Source organism: Anomalospiza imberbis, chromosome 16, assembly GCF_031753505.1.
Source record: "Anomalospiza imberbis isolate Cuckoo-Finch-1a 21T00152 chromosome 16, ASM3175350v1, whole genome shotgun sequence".
Taxonomy (NCBI): domain Eukaryota; kingdom Metazoa; phylum Chordata; class Aves; order Passeriformes; family Viduidae; genus Anomalospiza; species Anomalospiza imberbis.
The window spans coordinates 11,384,224-11,403,886 of NC_089696.1; the positions used below are offsets into that span (position 1 = coordinate 11,384,224).

The following is a 19,663-nucleotide window of genomic DNA, read 5'->3' on the forward strand; positions in this document are numbered from 1 at the left end:
TACGTAAGCTGATTTTCTAATACTGCATTCATTCTAATTATTCCTCTTATTTAATACGCTGTAAGTTCCTGGAAGTGAATAGGAATACTAGGAAAATTACTCAGATTTTGTTTTGCATATAGCTTAATCTTTTTAAAAAGTATTATCTAGTGGATATTTGAGCATCTCCAAATTGTATCTCATGTCAGGATCCCTGGCAGCTAAGGCCTGTAGGTAGATGAATACAGGTAATCACTGTGTATATTCAGTCTGCCTGATGGAATGCTCTCCTTTAGAACTGCCCAAAAGTAAGGTATTTCACTTTTTGCAGTGATGAAATCTTTATTAAAAGCTGCACTGTTCACTCTATAGCAAATTCTTTCTCGCTGCACAGAAACATTTAAAAAGAAACAGTATGTCATGTTTTCCATATAGAAGCTCTTAGAGAATTCAGTGATAAAGCTAAGTCAGGAAGGGGTGGAGCAGCACATCAGTGCCACTCATCCAATGCTGGGGCAGGGAGAACTTAACAAAACAAGGCTGAGTTTATGGTGTTAACCCATGCAGAGCCCCCGGTGCAGCTGTTCCCCAGCAGCTGCCAGGAGGGCACAGCCACTGGCAACCCAGCTCCCACAGAGGCTCCACTGCAAAGAAATGAACAGCACAAAATGGCAGGATTTATCTGGAGTGGCAGATGTGCCTGGCAGATAGCATCTGTATCTGAACAAGGCACTCCTTCCACTCAAATCTTTAGGGGCTACAGTGCTGGGCTATCTCCTCCCCCCAGAACTTCTACCCCATGGCAGTTGGTTATTACAACCTGCCAGAGCACCACAACACTGCCACTCTCCAACAGATCTAAAGAGCTCCTAAACACCATTTAGCAGTTTTGATTATGGTTTCCAGAGTAGCTGATCTGTTTTGTCTTCCTTTATTGGAGTGTATTATCTGTTCTCATAAGCTTTAAGCTGCTTAGAAATTGAGAGGGAAAATGAGAAACTAAAGCAAATGCAATTATTCATTCACTCTTTTTTGATGGATACACACATTGTTCTGAGCAACTTTCTATGAACTCTAAAAACAGAAGAATGCTCTGCAGTTCTAACCTATTAGAGAATATGCACATCCTTAAAAAAAAAGTTGCCATACCCTAAAATCCATTCTTGTTCCTTCTACCAAACAAAAAGCCCATCTGAACTCATTTCTTGATACTTAGTGACCCGTGGCAGCAATTTGCAGACTTACTTTTGACATGGCCTTATATGAACTCAGATTCCCAAAGAGCTGAACAATCTAAATAGAAACCAAATGTGCACCTGACATTGTTAATAATTATATTACATTAATAATTTTACATATTTGTACATTTAATAATAGCAATGATAAATAACAACAACAAAAGGTCAAAACAGGAGGAGGAAAAAGCATCTATTTAGCAGGTTGCCAAGAGGCCAGGGCAGCAAGCAGATTATCATGGCACAAGTGGGATCTGAATCACCAGGTAGCTGCTCTGCAAATGATTTACCACGAAGATGGTACTTACAGAATGAGAGGATAAAAAAATGAGACAGAGGTTGCCAACATCTGTGGAACAATAACAAAGGTCACCCACCCACAGGAAGGAGCTCTGAAGACAACATATATTCAGAATTTCTGGGAAAACAGAGTGAGCAACCTCAAAGGGCAACCAAAGCAAAATGCAAAGACCAATTTCAGGAACTCAGGTACCTCTGTACTCGTGGCACATGAAACGGAAATGCACCCTTACAGTTCTTGAGAATGTAATCTTTATTGCTGATTCAAAATACCAAAGAATGGCCTGAGATATTCCACAGGAAAGTCACAAAGTAGAAGTGAAAGTGTGTCCTGCTTGGAAGCCCTGTCATAAGTTGGATATGATACTGTGTGTGTCATATAAGTGTGTCAAATAATGATGGGAGGTGCAATGTTAATTGTAAGGGAGTCATCAGGGAGAGGTAAAGAGGAAAATATTGGCCATGCAGATAGGAAACTCAAGGGGTATTTTAAGAAATCAGGAAGTGTACATAAGAATTTATGCATGGACAGAAGGAATGTTAAAGGAAAGACATTGGTCCAAGGGAAGGCGATTACCTATAGAGCTGGAAATGGGTTCACGGCACTCAAATTGTGCAGAATCAAGTGGAAGTAGGCAAGAGTTGGGTTATGTAAGTGAAAAACCTTGGGTTTATTTTAATTATTAATTATTGCTATGCTGCTATTAAAGCAAGTTGTACAGCAAAGGGAAAGGGTTTAGAAAACTAAAACCTGAGCCTAATGGGGGGTGAAATCAGTAGGACCAGAAAGTTGGGTGACTGCTCTTCCATGAGCTGACTTGCCATGAGCAGCAAACCCCTTGTTCCCTCTCTTTCAACCGACCCACTTTTGCTTTTTGATTTGTACTTTTTAAAATACCCAACATAGGCTTATTATATTCAATGCTACTTTTAATCAATTATCCCTGTTGCTTGCTCATGCCTTCTTTCACCTTACATTGCACTGAATTAACCACATTATAAATAGAACCAGTATCAATTATGAACTTCCCCTGCCAAACTGGTCAATGGTTGCACCACAAAGACATAAATTATAGGGTTGGAAGGGGCTTGTTTTTCAGCCCAGCCCCCAGTATCAAGCAGGATTTTCTTCTCCACTCATGTTAAAAGCATTTTATCTGAGCTGTATCATTACATTATAAGCACCAACAACTCAGCAACTGCATGAGAAAAGTATATTCCTACTTGCTTGCACTGCTGCATTCCCCCCCCAACCTGAGCTATTTAGTTTTACTTTTCTATATATCCAACCTAGAAGTCATTTGCTAATCCCTATGGTATGTATATAAGCTAGTAAGCCTAAAGAAATGTCATGTTACCCAGAGTGAGAGGGAACAGCAATGTGACACTTCACTCTCCAGCACTTGAGAATTCAGTGTGTTCCCCTTGATGTACAATTAATTGTAGGCTTCTAATTTTCCAATAATATTGATCATCCATTATTTAAAGTTTTAAGAATTAATCCGTAAGTAATATTCAGCATGTCCCTTTCAAAAAACACCTTTCAAACCCTGATGAGGAGCTGACAATCTACTAAGTCACGGTTTATATGTACATACAGCACTTCTGGCCCTGATTTTTAGTTTGCTCAGTCTAGATCTGAAGCAAATCTGTGCTGCCCAGCAAAGCTCTGTGTAGGACCCAGCCTTCCCCTAGGCAGCCGGGGGTTTCAGTCTGTAGGAATTGAGATCCTGTGGGAACTCAAGAGGACGTGACAAAGGTACAAGTGTTTGGCATGTTTAGAGTCTTACCTTGTTGGCAGCAGCTTTATTAGCTATGTACTTTACTAGCTATTAGTTTATAATGATACCACAGCTTGTGAAAACACACTCAGAGGTCAGATAAACCAGGTAAGAGCTACGTCACAGATACATAATAATAGAGCAAGTAGACAAACCATGTGTTGTATAAACAGAAAAATCTGCAGAGAAAAGAGACAGTGCTGCAGCTGGAAGAAGGGTTGTTTTTTTAAGTCAAATAAAATAATCCGAGCATGGAATGGTCATGCTTCAAACTCTTACCCAACCTGCTCTGCAACTTAGTGCTGCATTATGAATGAAAATGTCTGAAAAAGCCTGACTGCAGCTATGGTCTCTGTAATACAACTGAGCAGAGCTTCATTTTTTTTTCTCATTATTTTAAGTTTGTTTTACGGATCTTTTCTAAAATAGTATTTGCCACCAAGTGCTCTCACCTTTTTGTGCTGCATTGCAAGAATTTTTTTTTTAAGTACTTAATGGACATTGTTATCTAAATAAAACCACCTTCAGCTTTAATGGAGTGTAAGGAAATTGGCTTTTGGCCAAGTATGAGCACTCTAAAAGTGCTTCTACATGAATACCTTTCCTGCTTTGTTGCTTCCTTGGTGAACTTAGGATGATCAAAGTCCTTCTAAAGTTCTGAAGCACCAAAAATGTGATGCGACAGTTTGTAACATGGAGTTATCCACAGCACACACAATTCTGTCTATGGACTATCTATCAAACAGGAACGGGGGAATTTTCTGCTTTTGGGAGCTGCAGCGGTTTTACAATATTCGTAAGGAACCTTTAAATACAAACTGTGGTCAGACAGAGAAACTCAAGACAATCGGGATGGCCATTTTTAGATTTCACAGAATACTCAGAGCTGGAAGGGACCCACAAGGATCTAGTCCAAGTGTTAAGCAAATGGCCCATTTGGAGACCAAACCCACAGCGCTGGTGCTAGCATCATGCTCTAAACAACTGCGCTAATCGCAGGTTTAGTGTTTTTCCAGTATTTATTTCATTAACAGCTGCTTATTTTTCCAATGAGGGATGCTATAGTGGTGTTTATTTGCTATGGAATAAAGCTTCAGAATTTCTAAATATATGACATTATTTTGAAAAAGGGAGCTCTCTGTTTTGGTTGGTGGTATCAGTTGGAAACATACTTCAAAGGTAGTCCCTTTTCATTAGTCTGAGTTTCCATATAAACAACAGAACAACCACAGGAAAAAATTCATTATGGGATAAATGATCAATCTGCAGTTCAAAAGCTCTTTCAAGAAGTGATCCATTTTAAAGTTGTGGAAAATATAAACATTCACATCCTTTAACTGCAAGTAATATGCAAATATCCTTGAGATTAATCAACTTTTTAAAAAAGGAAGCAGAATGGAACTTTTAACACCATCACAAAATGAGTGTTATGTTTTAACACCTTTTCACAACACCAAAACAATCTCCAAATTCAAAGTCAACACTCAGAAACTTTCCTTCCTACCTTGTTTTACAAGCTGCTTTATGTTTGCCAGCACCACAAGCACCTGTGCACTTTGTAGTACGGGAATTTTTAAATACTGATTATTCCGGCTATATGGCCTATGAAAATGAAACCTCAAAGCTACACATTCTCATCCCGAGTTAAAAATAAAACCCACGCTCTTGAGTGAAGGCTGTTGACTGCACTTGCAGAGAATGGCACGGGCTCTGCAGAACCCCAGCACCGGTGACAAAACCATAACAAACCTGCACGCCCATGGATTTTAAGCAGTAAATCCAAAACCCAGGGACTACAAAGCGAGTTGGATGCGACAGCTCCGAGCACAACCTCTCACTTCTTGAAACTGGCTGTAAACAGGGGAAGGGAGGGGCCAGGCGCCTGCCAAGCCAAGCAGAAACTTGTGAGTAACTTAGAGAGGCAAAACAAGTGCAGCGCAGGCAGCGGCTCCCAGCGCGCTGCCGGGCCGGCCCCATGATGCCCGGGAGAGCCACGCCGGGGCCTGGCGGCCGGCTCGGTGCCGCGGGAGGGCGGCTCGGGGCAGCGGCACACGGCGAGTGAAGGTGAGAGGCTGCGGAGCGCGGCGGGCGGGACGCGCGCTGCCGCTGCCCCGCGGGCGGGCGGGGGCTGCGCGCCCGGCGCGATCCCGGGCTGAGAACGGAGCATCCGGGCAGCGCCGGGGCACCGTAAACGAGAGGCTGCTGCAGCCTGCACTCGTGCTGCAGAGGCGACCCGGGGCTGCAGAGGTGCCGGGGAGCGCGCAGGGAAGGGGTCAGGGGGAGCGAGCGAGCCGCAGCGAGCCGGGCACGGCAGAGCCGCCTCGGCAGCGACGGAGGGCACGGCCGGGGGAGAAATGCCGAGCGGGGCCAGCAGGTTCAGTGCCTTCGCCGCGAAGCGAGCGTGCAGCACGGGGGATTTCGCCTTCAGCCGCTGAAGTACCTCACCTGGGAACTTGAAAGTCATCGAGAAGGGTTTCCGAGAAAGTATTTTAATTTTGGCGTTTGTTTTTTGCTCGTTTCAGAGGTAAATATTGTCACTTTCCTAAGATTAGTATTTTAACAGAATGGATCGCCTGCAATTTCTGTCATTAAAACAGAATTGTCGTGTTTAACCGCACTTAGAGGACGTAAAGAAAGAATAAGGGTAATGACTAAAACCACTTGTGAAATCGGACATCCTCCTGCTCTGTAAAATACAAAGCCTGGTAGCAAAGACTGTTGATCTTCGGAGACAATATACAGGCAAGTTATTCAGTGGCTGATGTAATTCAGTCTGGAGTAATCAAAGCTACATGCTTAAGGATAAACCTACATAATGGAATTACGTGATTGTACCTATGCCTGTGCTTAGTCACCTTTGCACTCACCAGAATGCATTTATTTGCAATATCTAGTTCCATTCTGCTGCTTGGCTCGAATTGACTCATAACAGTTCAATGAGATGTAGTTTTGGTTCCCTTCAACTGTGGAAAAAACCAGCTTTTCTTTTTCTTTCTGAAAAACCTAAACCAGCAGATGCTTCCTGAAAATAAACAGGGTTGTTCTCAGTGCTCAAAAATAGAATGAGGATAGAGAGACAGCATAAAGATATTATATGGTCCACTCGACACAACAGTATAGCTGAAGAACTGATGTGAGAAAATAAACCAAAAAAAGTCAAGTTTTCCCACAGAGGTGAAAACAACTTTTGAAAACAATAGAACTTCTGATGCTGCCACAGAAGGCACTTCTCTGAGGAAATCCAACATGGGACAGTGGAATAAAAATTTGCTTGCCCAGCTAAAATTACTGTATTTTTAGCCTGATTTTATCCTTATGTTATTTAGAAGAAAAATGCACCCAAAACAACTACAGTGGGAAATAAAACATGGAAGTTGACACAGTTTTGGGACAAATTTTGTAGTGTGGCTGAAGAGTCAAAGGATTAGCACCAGGGAGATGCAGTCACGTACCTGTATGCTCACAGACCCCACACAGTATAATTTAGCCATCTGGTTCATGGAGTATAGCATGTTGTCTAGTAGCATTCATTTTCATTGCACAATGTTTATTGTGGATTGATTAAATCTTGCTCTCCCTCTGGAAAGAATCCAGGTACTTGTACTTATACTTTGCTATAGGTGCTGACAGAGGAGCACACGAAACCACGGGAGTGTGTGACAGGCAGAGTACGTGACATGGGAGATCACCTGCTGCACCAGCTCTGCGCTGCTCCTGAAATGGGCTGCCATGAATAACAGCCATGATTTTAAGGCTGTGCCTGTTTTGAGTTGTACTTCAGAGATTATTTCTCGTTCCTGCATTTTGGATAGCGACTTTACAGGATTGCTTTGAAGTTCACTTGGTTTCAGTTAAAATGCTATCTCTACTGACGATAAAGCGAAGATGGCTGGGCCACAACTGCTGATAGCAGCATACTTTTTAAAGAATTCGAGCTATTTTGAGAGGAAATGATAGCTGATTCTTGCCTTTTTGGAAAGTCAGGCTGCCCTGATATTAGGTTCCCTGGACTACAGAGGTCCATTGTTTTTTTGAAACTAAATGGTTATAAGGTTGGAAGTCTGAATGCAAACTGACCTATTTAAAAAAAAAAAAACCACAACAAAACCAACCTCCCCCCCTTACACCTCATTTCCCTGTATCCTCTAGTCTGTCAATTTCATCAGTGATCCAGTACACATCCACCATAGTGCCTTGGATGTGCCTCCTAAGAAACTTTTTTTTAAGGTAAAGCTTATTTAAGATGTTAGGAGATGTCTGTTTTCCATCATATTCAGTTTATATCCTTCCACTCTTCAAAAGTTACCCTTATGTATTTTTAGCTATATACAAGGTACTGTTTGACACTTTTCAAAAAATTGCATTAGTATTCATATATACACCAGTACTTAATGGTAGTTTACAGTTTACTTCTGTTGAGTCTCCTGTATCAACTAATTTGTCACTAGTTTCATTTAAGTCAAAACTGCAGAACATGTATCAGTCAAATGAAATTTTAATAAGTTTACTTTCTTCTAGACTAACAACATCAGTTATGTGATGCATATAGTCTTAAATTCAAAATGTTTTCTTCACAGTACTTTCCATTTCATTTCTGGCGTAGTATTTTAACAATGCTTTCACTGTTTCTGTCTCTACAGAAAAGCTGGTAATCAGCAAAGAAGACACAAAAGCTGAAATCACTATGTGGAGCTGTGAAGCCTTAATCAACAGTACCGAGAACAGTGAGGACCAGCATCTCTGCCATGACTTCGACCTTGTGCTTTCCATCTTTTCCCTTCTCTACCTCATTATATGTTTCCCAATTGGCCTTTGTTACAACGGCCTGCTGGTCCTAGTTAACCTCTACAACAAAGCTACTATGACTATGCCAGATGTTTACTTTGTCAACATTGCCATTGCCGGCCTCATCATCAACACTCTGGCACCAATGTACCTGCTGGGTCTTGCCAATACAAAATGGGCCATCTGGAATTCCAACAATGAAGTTTATATCACCTTCCTTATTTTATTCAACGTCTCATCGTTAGTTACCATGTACTCTACCACGCTGCTCAGTCTGGACTACTACATCGAACGTGCCCTGCCCAGGACTTACATGTCCAGTGTGTACAACACCAAACACGTCTGCGGCTTCATTTGGGGTGGGGCCATGCTCACAAGCTTTTCATCTCTCCTGTTCTACGTCTGCAACCACGTGTCCACCAAAATAATCGAGTGTTCCAAGATGCAGAACCAGGAAGCAGCAGATGCCATCATGGTGTTTATCGGGTACGTTGTTCCCGCCATCGCTGTTCTCTACGCGCTGACGCTGATCCTGCGGATACGCAAGGAGGCCACGCCACTGGATCAGGACACTGGGCGCTTGGATCCGTCAGTGCACAGGCTTCTGATTGCCACAGTCTGCACACAGTTCACCCTGTGGACACCCTATTACGTTATTCTCTTGGTAAGCACGTTTATTAACCTACGAGGAAGAATTCCAGATGTAAATTCCATTCAGATATTACACTTTGCCACGATTTTGTCAAAATTCCTGGCTTTCTCCAGCAGCTTTGTCATGCCTCTGCTCTACAGATACATTAACAAAAACTTTCCCAACAAATTACGGCGTTTGCTTAAAAAGATACACTGTGGGAACCAGGGGTGTTCTCACGAGCGCACAGTGGTACAGCAGGTCATGACATAGGTGTGACACAACCCCTGGTGCTCCGTGACTGACTGCAGCACTGGCTGCTCAGTGCTGGGACTGTGACACTGCTGTGACACTTCCAGAGGCTGGAAGGAGCTTCCATTGCAGCTGAATGCAACAGTCTTAATTTTCCAGTAGTTGTTGGCTGAAGTGGTGTGAGGCTCTGGCCTGTGTGCTGCATTACCTGTGACATCAGATACCTTCAGTGCACTGAACTGCTGACAAAAGATAAACTCTGGTTTCATGGCTCTGATCTTCCTGTCTGAAGAAATCACTAAGCAGTTAATTGAAGTCTTGACTGAAGACACAGCACCTTGTATCTTGTACAGGAAAAGGTATTACCTTGTTTTCTGTACAAAGAAGTGATAGTGCTATCCTTGATGAAGTAAATAGCATTTTTCAATGAAGATTATATAGTTGATCTTTACTGAAGATCATATTACCCAGTTATACATGTCCAAATAGTAAATGTTAATTAAATTATTTAATTTCTTTCTCCATCACTGATTCCCCTCTAAAAGAAGCCTAATTTACTTTTTTCAGAAATTATTTTCTCACACAAACTAACCTGTTTTAATGTTTATGATAAACCGATTTTTCTTTTAGCTACAACAAATAACAAAAATATGTTTTAATTTTCCAGTGCTTTCTTTGTATCCTAAAACATTTCAGGAATTCAGAAATATTTATTAACTAATTCTGACGGAACTCAGAAATGTTTGTTCCACATAGTAAAATGAAGGACACAGTGGTTTACAAAGTTAAATCAGAATTTAACTAGTAAAGATTGTCTGGCTAAGTGTTATGGTCCACATATGTTCATGTAACGAGTAATTGTCTTAAAAAATAAATATGTTTATGATTAACATTTTGTATTTTCAAGGGATATGCTTGCAACAAATAAATTAAATTCTCGTTAATCTAGGACATCACTGGAGGTTTGGAAACCATATAAAATTCTTCAATACAGGAATCCCAGTCAGCATCAGCTCTTTGCTGACCTCTCAAAAAAGCCTTCCACTGGGATTCTTGGATACACAGTAAAGTTTAGTTTCACAGTAGATTGGAAGAAATCCAATCCAGATCACCAGATTTTACTGATTATATGAAATACATGAGAAATACAGACATGCTACAGGAAGCACATAAACAGTTACAAAAACAAGCTACAAAGCACTGACCCAAAAATACCTGTTCTTGTGCTGCTGTTGCATTAATGACAGGAGGGGACAGGAGGGGGGTGCAAGTGAAGCTGATACTCCCCCACTGGTGTGGGGCCACGAGACATTTTTGTCACTTAATACAGGCTACAGCATCATATTATTGCTTAATCTGTTACAGCACAACTCAAATTCCACATGGCATCATTTAAAAAATTTGACTTTTCAAGCTTCTGGTGTAGGAAAAAACATGGAGCAAGATCAGAACTGAACCTTTCCCATTGCTTAGAGCACATTCTTGTCTGATAACTAGCCCTAGTCTGTCAGCAGAGACACATACTGAAGTTACATGTGAAAAGCAGGTGAGGGACAGACCTTTCACATCTTTTCCCATCAAGCAATTTCTTCCCATAGTCATCTTTGCTTATCTTCTTTATATACAAACATCTCTAAGTTAGCAACATCCTGGTGGAAGACTTTTCATTAATCTTTACTTTTTAAAGAGCTTTTCATATTTTATTGACTATTTTTAACCCTTAAAGTCTACAGAGTAAATAATCTATTTCTGTGGTGTTTTCAGTTTTAGCCTGTTGATGAAAACCATGTTAAGGACTGAAGCTGTTCCTTATCACTGTGTCCAGCTCACTCATTTAGTGTCCCTGTGCTGACATATGTGATAGTGGCTGCTTTCCTGGTTTTGCCCACCTTGAGAGATTTTCGATGACTTTCTACACATCTTGAGCACTCAAGCTCACTTCCACGCAGAAGTGCTTAAGAACAAAATCTTTCCTTACAGCTGTCAAGCAAACAGACTCCTTCTTCCCATCTGAGGAATATTGTGTTTCTTAATGCACCACATGAAATCTCTCACGTAAAATCTGTTAAAGAAATTCCATGCCATTATGCAGGAGGAGTTCCAGCAGGGAGGAACTGGCTTATCTGGTGTGAATAGAGGCTTTCAGAACTGGGACACTGCCAGAACACTGCAGCTGAGCAGGCAACTTTAAGTGCAATTTCAACTTCCATGTTGCATCCTTACTTCTATTTCCTCCCTCTCTTAAGACATGCTATTTTCTGTCTCTAAAAGAACTGTTGCTTTTATTTCTGTTCCTTTCTCTCCATGTTAAATTCTCAGTTTCAGATCATGGCTCTTGTATCATTTCTCTTTATCATTTTTCACTTCTCTGCACAATTTATTTAACTTTCATTTCTCTCCCATCCCTGCTTGTCTTGCACACCTGGTACCATTCAATACTCATGTTTACTTCATCACACTGACTCCTTTACAATGATCCAAATCCTACTCAGTGATTCAACATTACAAATTTATGTAGTAAAATGGAAGCTGCTATTAAAGAGATGTAGAAAGACATATTTTTATGGAACTTACCCATGGGGTATCAAATCTGGTTTTTTCCTAATCTTTTTTACTGCAACAGAGCTACGGATGTTTGTCTGTATCCTTGATAAAGACTAAATGTGATGGCAATCATAGATACAACAACTTGGATAATTTAATGAACAAGACTGCTATCCACTCAACCTCTTAGAAAAGTTAATTTGATTTATTAGTTGCCTCAAAGAAACTGTGCCGTGGATCTGCCTGGCTGCTGTTCTCCTAAGGGAATTCTGAACTTAATTGCAGCACCCTCACCTGGTATCTCTTAAAAAGCAGCATCCCAAAAAGAGAGAGCATTGCAGTATTTATATAAAGAGCAGTAAAGGAGCAAGTGCAGTAAATACAAGGAATTACAAGGTATCATAAGTTAGGAAGAACTTTTATGGACAAACACTTAAAACACAAAGTTCTCAAGAATGGGGCCTTTCCATTTCAAATACCTGAAGGTTTCTGGTGACTGTAAATAGGGGCTTATCTATTACACATTTAAATAGATATGAATAAAAATACTGTATATATGCACGATAAAAATCAGCCTACTGATGTAAAAAGAATCTGCAAAGAGTTTATTAAATTATTTCTAAAAGTGTATCATTTAAATGTAAACCTCTGAACAGGAAGGTGTACTGTATGTTTCTGTATGTATATAATGTGTACTAGAAAGTAAGCACTAGTTAAGTGCCATTATTAACAGTGTTATTTTCTCACAAAATTAAACTTAATATTTGAATTGATTTATGGCTTACAGCCCTCTTGCTGAACTGTTAATTAAGTCAAATCAATGAACTAACAAAAAATGTCATGCTCTGCTTCTGAGTTATTAACACAGCTAGCTCAAGACAGGTTCTTGTTGACCAACTTAGTAGAGGTCCTAGTTTCAAAAGTTTACATTTCAGAATCAAATCTTGTTGGTCTCTGAAGATTTAATTTCAGTTAATGAAAGAAGGTGATCAGCCACTAGAAAATTCCTGGTTCTATTACAGTGAAGAGATGTGGACTCCAATATCATGTCAAAATACTACAGAAATGGACTTTCTGGAAAGCTTCATAAAGGAAGTATTGACTCATAATACATTCTCAATAAAAAGTGTCCAAGTGTACATGATCAATAAAATGTGTGATTTTTTATTTGCTTTCTTGATAAAAACATGTTGTAGACAAAGTTAAACCTATGTGCCTTCACTGAATCAAAACATAACAAATTGCACAACTTGGACGTCAAATTTCCAGGCCTTAATTTGACATTATTAAAATCCCATTTTTCATCAGCATGAAGTTGGCTGGGAATGAAAGCTAAAAGGCACATACCCTGCCTGACTTTTTTCAGCATAAAGAATCCTGCAATTAATGAGGCAGAGTAACAGTGCACCTGGAGATCAATGCAAACATTGGCCACATCCTGACAACTTCCTTTCCTTTGTGCTGCCACAATCAGCTTCCTGCAGAAATTCTCTTGGTTCTCAGAACAACATAATAAAATAACCCACACCTCTGGCATTCCAAAGAAAACACAGCTTTTAAGAATCCAAGATACCTTGTAACACATTCATTGCAGTAACCACTGCACATAGCCAAAAGATACTCCCCATGGATCTGTTCATTTACCCTACATATATGAAGATATTTTCTTGGCTGTGCTTTCAAAATTATTCATTTGTTCCCTTTTGGTGTTCTGTGAAGCATAGGAAGACAGTAATAACAGTAGTAACAGACTCCATTTAAAATTATTATTGGTAAACTCTTTTAAAAAAACTTAAGTCCAAGGCACTTCTAAGTTTTAAATCTCAGTCAGAAATAAATGAAAATGGCAACTGTCAGAGTGGAAGTTGCAATATTCCACCATTTAATCAAAGCCTAGTATCTGACAGGATGCCCTTACTTCCACACAGTGCTTTAAAGGGTGTTTTCTTAAACAGGAGAGCCAGCATCTCTGAACAAGTACAGAGCAGAGATTTTCTGATCCTTCATTCCACAGAGCTTTTGGATACAACCACCAAAAAGGCTGTTTCTCAGCTGGATTAGTAAAACCCCTCACACACAGCACAGACTGAAGGATCTTCAGTGAGAACAGTTAGTTAATAAGCAGCAAGTTCACAAGTTTACGAGTTTTTGAAGAGTGAACAACTACATAAATGCAAATAAAAAGGGTTGATCAGGTGCAACAAAGTCAAAATGTTTACACCAGTACAAACCAGACTGGCATGGCACCTGAATCTGCCATTATCTGTCAATACAGAGACATCACAGAAGTCAACCACATTTTGGAGCACTCACAGAAAATACTCACTCAACTACTATATAATAGAAGAACAGGCCCCAAGGTTGTGAAGAAAATATGACACTGCTACCACAAACCTCGGAAGGAAGTTCAATTTCATCTACACCTTTTTTTTCCTTGTTTAAAACTAAGAGTCAGTTAAATGGTTTTTGTGCTGTGGGTATGTGCATCAGTAATGCCCCATTTATCACTGCTTAATAAAAATGAAAGCGGCCCAGTATCTAGGCTGGAGATCTCGTGAGCTTCACTGCAGCAGCACAGGACTGGTAAGACCCAAGAAAAGCAGAACCTGCCCAAGTGCCACTCTCAGTTCCACTGTTTGCTGAGGACTCAGAGAGGAATTGATTCTTGCCTAAGTTTCTGCAGCTGTGAAGTGCTCAACGCACTGATGAATCCTAAACATCTGCTCCTAAATTAATTTCTGTAGTCTCTTAATAAGCAAAAACTTGTGTATTTCTTGGGTATCTTGTGCAATACGTTTTCCAAGTGAAAGCAATTGAATGGTACAAACCCAGCTGTGCAGACTGCCATGGCAACAAGTCTGAAGTGTGAAATGTTTCCTCTGTTGAATTCCTTAAGTTTTCCATTATATATCAAAACACTTTGACATATGCTGACTACATTATTTTTCCATCAGGAGAGCAGAGATCTATTATCTCCTTTGTCATCCCACTTTCTTCCTACCAAGTCCTTCCCTTACCTTGAAATTCCATGTGATTTCCTTATATTCCTTCCTTCGAAGGAACTGGCATTTTAATTACATCTGCAAGAATTGTCAAAAATATTCACAGTCTGCAGCAGGCAGATTTTCCATATTATTACAAATCATGGCAGTAAAAGATTTTAAAACACAGGATTCTCATCAGAGTATTTATGAATTAAGTATAAAAACATAAAAACCCTTTCTATCAACAGTTCTTTAAAGCAAGATTGATAACCAGAAGTGAATCAATTTTATCCAGTTTAAAAAGTACTTGCACAATTTTCCCCCTTTTCTTAAATTCATTATCCCAGAGGTGCTGCCACTGGCACTGACAGGCTTGGGGGTCCACCTTGGGGTCTGCTGGAATTGGATCTGTTGGACATGGAGAAGTTTCTGGCAGCTTCTCCCAGAGGCCACCCCTGAAGCCCCTCCCTGGCTCTGCTATCCAAACCTTGCCATGCAAACCCAGTACAATTACTGATTACAAACTGAATTGAAAAGCCTAATTTTAGCCCCGCCAAATTTGCAAATTTAAGCTAAAATTTATCTTGAAATCAGTAGAATTTCTGTACTGTTTTTTATCTCCAAAACCTTTAAAAGGTCATTTTGAAATGTATTCTGGTATTGGTTTATCAAAGCTGTTTAGAAACTCCATCTGGTGGTCATTGGCAGAATGTTCTCGCAGTAGTTCCCAAAAGCAGTAAGGTCAGTAAAATTAGTTAGATTTAAATTAATCTTAAGAGAGAAAAAAAATCAGTGGTGGTTTCTGGTTAAACACAGATTTGTGCAGCTGGTCCTGCCTGCTGGCAGTGAGGGCACTGCTACGAGTATTTAGAGGAAACAAAATTAACCTCAACTTGGACAACCAAATGCTGCTGTGAGAGAAAGGCTGTAAGAGAGAATTCTGTTGCAAGAAACAAATCTCAACAATGGTGAATTTTGGTTTTGAACCTAATAGAAGGATATTTAACCAGGCTACTAGGTCTGACTACTCGCAAAGAAGTAGTATTTATTAAAAAGCACATGTTCCTTGTGCTGTTTCATGAAACATCTGTTACTAGTCATTGTGGTTGACAAGATGCTCAAAGACCAAAGGAATTGCCATTCCTATTCAGCTCCAGAATATTGTAATTCTTTCTAATTAAGTTTGGTTTCACTAGTTCACAATGAAATAGACTTCTTACTTAATTTAGAGACAAGTCTGATATTTTTCAGGTCCAGCCTATGTGCAATTAAATAACCATTTTAGCACCTGCAGTGCTAAGCAGAGACCAGCTCTCTTATTAAAATTTAGTATTAGAAAAAGTTTTTTTTCCACTCTTTAGTAGAATATTATTGTAAAATACAGGCAATTTTTGAGCTCTTATAGCTGAGTTACACAAATGATTTACCTGTATTGAGGAATTTATTTTGTGATTGATAGAAACATTACTGTATAGCAATAATAAGAAAATACTGTTTATAAAACAACTTACATTATAAACAGTGCTCAAATAAGCCAATAATAAAACCACTAATAGTGAACCACAGGCAAGGAACCCTGAGATGTGAAGGCAGCAATCACACAGCACTGAGCATGGCTGTTCTAGGAAAAAAGGAAGAAATGTTGATTTACAACCAGCCTCTGAGATGCAGATAATCATTAATAACCAGTGCTTATGGATAAACAGCACCAGCCTGGGCTTCTTAACTCCATCCAAGCAGAGAGAGTAAAACCATCAAATTTTACAAATTCACATCGCTCCAAGTACCTTATAAATAAGCATAAGCATCTGAATTCCATTTTAAAACCCACACTTTAAAAATTCCTTCCTAAACCAAACATGCAGAGAATATAATATAATAAAGGCATGTGAGGTATTTTTGTTCTAAAATGAACCCATAAACAAAATTCCTTTAACTTTCTTCTAACTAGCAATTCTTGGTTCTCTGCAGAACTTGCCTCATGTTTTGGGGGTTGGTGGGTTTAGGTTTTTTGGAGGAGGGGTGTCTTTTTAATGTCAAAGGCCTAATGTTCCAATGTTTTAATCAAGGACATAAATTTGCTTGCTGTCAAGTAAGACTAAACATATATAAAATTAACAGCAAGGCCTTTCACAAGAACAGTTTTATAGTGTGACTGGTAACTGTGCATCAATGTAGCAAAAGCCTTAGAACAGATATTCCTCTGTTAGGGTTTTTTTCCCCCCCAGGAATTTTGAGGTATTGCATTAATATAAGTGATTGTAATGTCTTAAAATGCCACAAAGAAAAGCTTCCAATATTTAAGCTCAGATGAATAGAGTCAAAGCAATCTTCAACTTATATCCCACACTCAAGATATTTTTTCTTAGACAACAACAATAGAGCAAAAATTACGGTGGAAATACATGGCAGTTGATGAAAAACATCTTCAAAACAAAACTGCAGTGTATTGCACGATTCAAAATTCCAGTAACAAAGCAACTGCTTTTCATCATAATACACTGGGGTATAGGCAATAACAGTCATTTAATATTCCAGAACAATCCTATCATCCTACAAAGGGATGGTTTTCTTAATAACATTACATCCAAAAGGCAAGAAAATATATGTTAACCGAGAGAAGAAGGCAACAGTGTGGTCTGACAATAAACTTTGGGCTCCTCATGCAGGATTAGCTCCCAAACAATAATCACTGCCCCAGAGAATCCAGTCCAGTCCTTGGACTAAGTGCAGGCTGCTGCAGCCTCTGGTCCCCAGGATCTGTGATCTCTCTGTGGCTGTTTGATGCAGCACCAAGCAAACACGAGCTCTACTGCTCGACTGAGCGCTGCAGCTCTTCGCTGAACAGCTGATCAGGACTGGTCAGAAGGAAGATGAGCAAGACAGGATCACCATCTCCACAATACTTCACAGGATGGATCTGCCTGAAGCCAGAGAATAAAAAGACTGAAATCTCCAGGGCTGCAGCATCTCACAAGCCAGAAGCACTGAACTGTGTTTGTTACACAAGATGGAGAAGTTTCTTTCATCTGGCACACAGAGATATGAGAGAAAGAGCCTTTATTTCAAATTAAACCTACTGTCAGGGATGTGTGCTTTGCTAAACACATCAGCAATATGGGTCAATTAAGAGAAATTATTGGTGTTGGTAAAAAAAAAAAGAGGCATTCACATCTGCTTTCGTTATAGCAACATCTGTCACTCAGTACTGGAGATATTTATTTTCCCACATGAACAGTTCTGTTCAAAAATAAACCTGAGTTTTGCCCACCACAGCACACTACTATAGGTAGCTGGTGGCTGTACATGTTATCAGCCAATCCCTAAATAATGCCACAGCATCTCACAACTATTTCACTTCTGTGATTTCACCTTTCCTCCATCCTATCCAGAATATCATTATTACACATCAACCTTTTCCACTGAGAGCAAGTAAAGTAATACATGATAAGAAATTTCACCAAAAAAAATAATGAATCCAGAAATCACTAATAAAAACAATTATGACATTATGCATCATCCCAAACACAATCACTTAACTATTTCCTGGAGCTTTATGAAACCTTTATACAACTGAGCTAGTCTGAGCTATACAACTGATAGTCTGCTTGCCACTATTCTCATATGACTTGTACCCTGTGACCATTTAAGCACATTAAACAAACGGGTTTATTGTTTTTTTCTAAGGAAAGATGCAGCTGGACACAAAACAGCAATATTTTGCTTTTCTTTTACTAACACATTAACTGTGACAGTGACAGCACAGCAAGCTGCTGCTGAAACTCCACTGGGAGCTCTTAACATACCTCAAAAATTCTTTTGTTTCTGTACATGAGACAGAATTGTGGCTATCAAGATGGGAATCAGCAAAGTTTAAACTGAATAAAGAATATAGTATGGAAACTTTTATTTTCTAACCTCTGTTTCTCCTCTGGCTTTCAATTTATTCCATCATCTTGGAAGAATAAATTTCTCAGTAGCCAAGTTTCTCCACCTGTAAAATGTGATGTTTTCTGATGTGTGAGTCTCTCAAGTGTACAGTTCTGAAATTGTGTTGTGCTACGTGCACCTGATTCCAAGTAGGAAACACGTTCTTGCTCCCTAAATACCACTGAATAATGAAGTTTAATACAGGTTTCAGCCAAAGTATGAACTAATGTCTGTAAAGGTGAATGCATTTTAAAGACGGGAGCTTTCTCTTTGATTACTTTGTCAAGATGGGTGGTGTAAGAAATAGCTTCTCTCTTTTTACTTTCCTGGTTGTACTTGTACAATTCTGTCATTAGTGGCCAAGTTCCCTTGGAGCTCTGCTTACCCAGCCCATGCATTGTCAGAGCCAAGGTTACTGAGTAACAGGAAATGTGGCCTCAGCTCTGCTGTGTCAGGGCTTATCTATCTGCACCGCAGGTACTCCTTGCTCACCGACTGCTCATTAACTCAGAGTCACTGAAACCTTTGTCAAGAGTGGTTTGAATATTCCTTAAATCGGTGCAGTCATTGATTTGCCTCTCTTTTACTAATAAACACCAAGGGCACAGCCAGATATCCTTGTGCGCACCCGCCCAAGGCAAATTCAAAAGGATATAAACCTCCAGCAGTTTGCTCCTAGCCCTCGGCCAAGAAATAATTTTAGTTCCCCCCCAGCCCATCCCCAGCAGGGCCCAGGGTTACCAATAATGGCCAATTCAAAGCACTTCAGTGGAAAGTACAGCAACAAAACCATGTTGCAACTGTTCACCATTGCCTGGAGTGCACAAGTGATCCATTCTGGAAGCTAAAAAGTTAAGTTGATAACCAAAATCTTCCTGAGATTTTTCTGTAATTTCAAAAACAATCCCTTCACTATACCTTCACTATACCTACACTATAAAAAAATCACTTCACTATAGTTTGGTGTGCTCTCTGCACAGCCCTCAGTCCTAGAAAGAATAAGGTGACACTTGAAATTTGCATCTTCATTGAAAAACCAACCAAAAATAAAAAATTACCTGATTTGCATTTAATGACAATGTATATATTTTTTTTTACAGTTCTTAACTATAAGAATTTAATGTCAACAGAATGAGCCTGGATTAGGGTACAGCTCACAGGGAAATGCTACATACAAAACACCTGCACTGCATTGCCACTTTGCCCAAGGTTTTCTGTAACAGTTTGGAGGAACTACTGTAA

At 39.7% G+C, this 19,663-nt stretch overlaps 2 protein-coding genes and 1 long non-coding RNA gene across 5 annotated transcripts in view; 2 read left to right on the forward strand and 1 right to left on the reverse strand.

Moving 5' to 3' along the window:
• GPR146 (G protein-coupled receptor 146) overlaps positions 1 to 9,006 on the forward strand; it is a 44,824-nt gene extending 35,818 nt beyond the window's left edge. For 2 of the 3 annotated variants that reach the window (XM_068207042.1, XM_068207044.1), the window contains one exon: positions 7,936 to 9,006. In XM_068207042.1, coding sequence (XP_068063143.1) covers positions 7,980 to 8,984 — 1,005 coding nt within the window. In that variant the 5' untranslated portion in view covers positions 7,936 to 7,979 and the 3' untranslated portion in view covers positions 8,985 to 9,006. Of the gene's footprint in view, positions 1 to 5,219; positions 5,360 to 7,935 lie in introns of those variants that run through there. The other variant, XM_068207043.1, reaches the window with a different exon arrangement.
• The window catches only part of C16H7orf50 (chromosome 16 C7orf50 homolog), a 124,512-nt gene that overhangs the window by 67,315 nt on the left and 37,534 nt on the right, over positions 1 to 19,663 (reverse strand). The gene's annotated exons all lie outside the window — the stretch shown is intronic.
• LOC137483733 (uncharacterized) lies at positions 9,050 to 12,646 on the forward strand. The gene is made up of 3 exons (XR_011004622.1): positions 9,050 to 10,032; positions 10,079 to 11,804; positions 11,835 to 12,646. It is a non-coding gene; the product is annotated as an uncharacterized lncRNA (long non-coding RNA).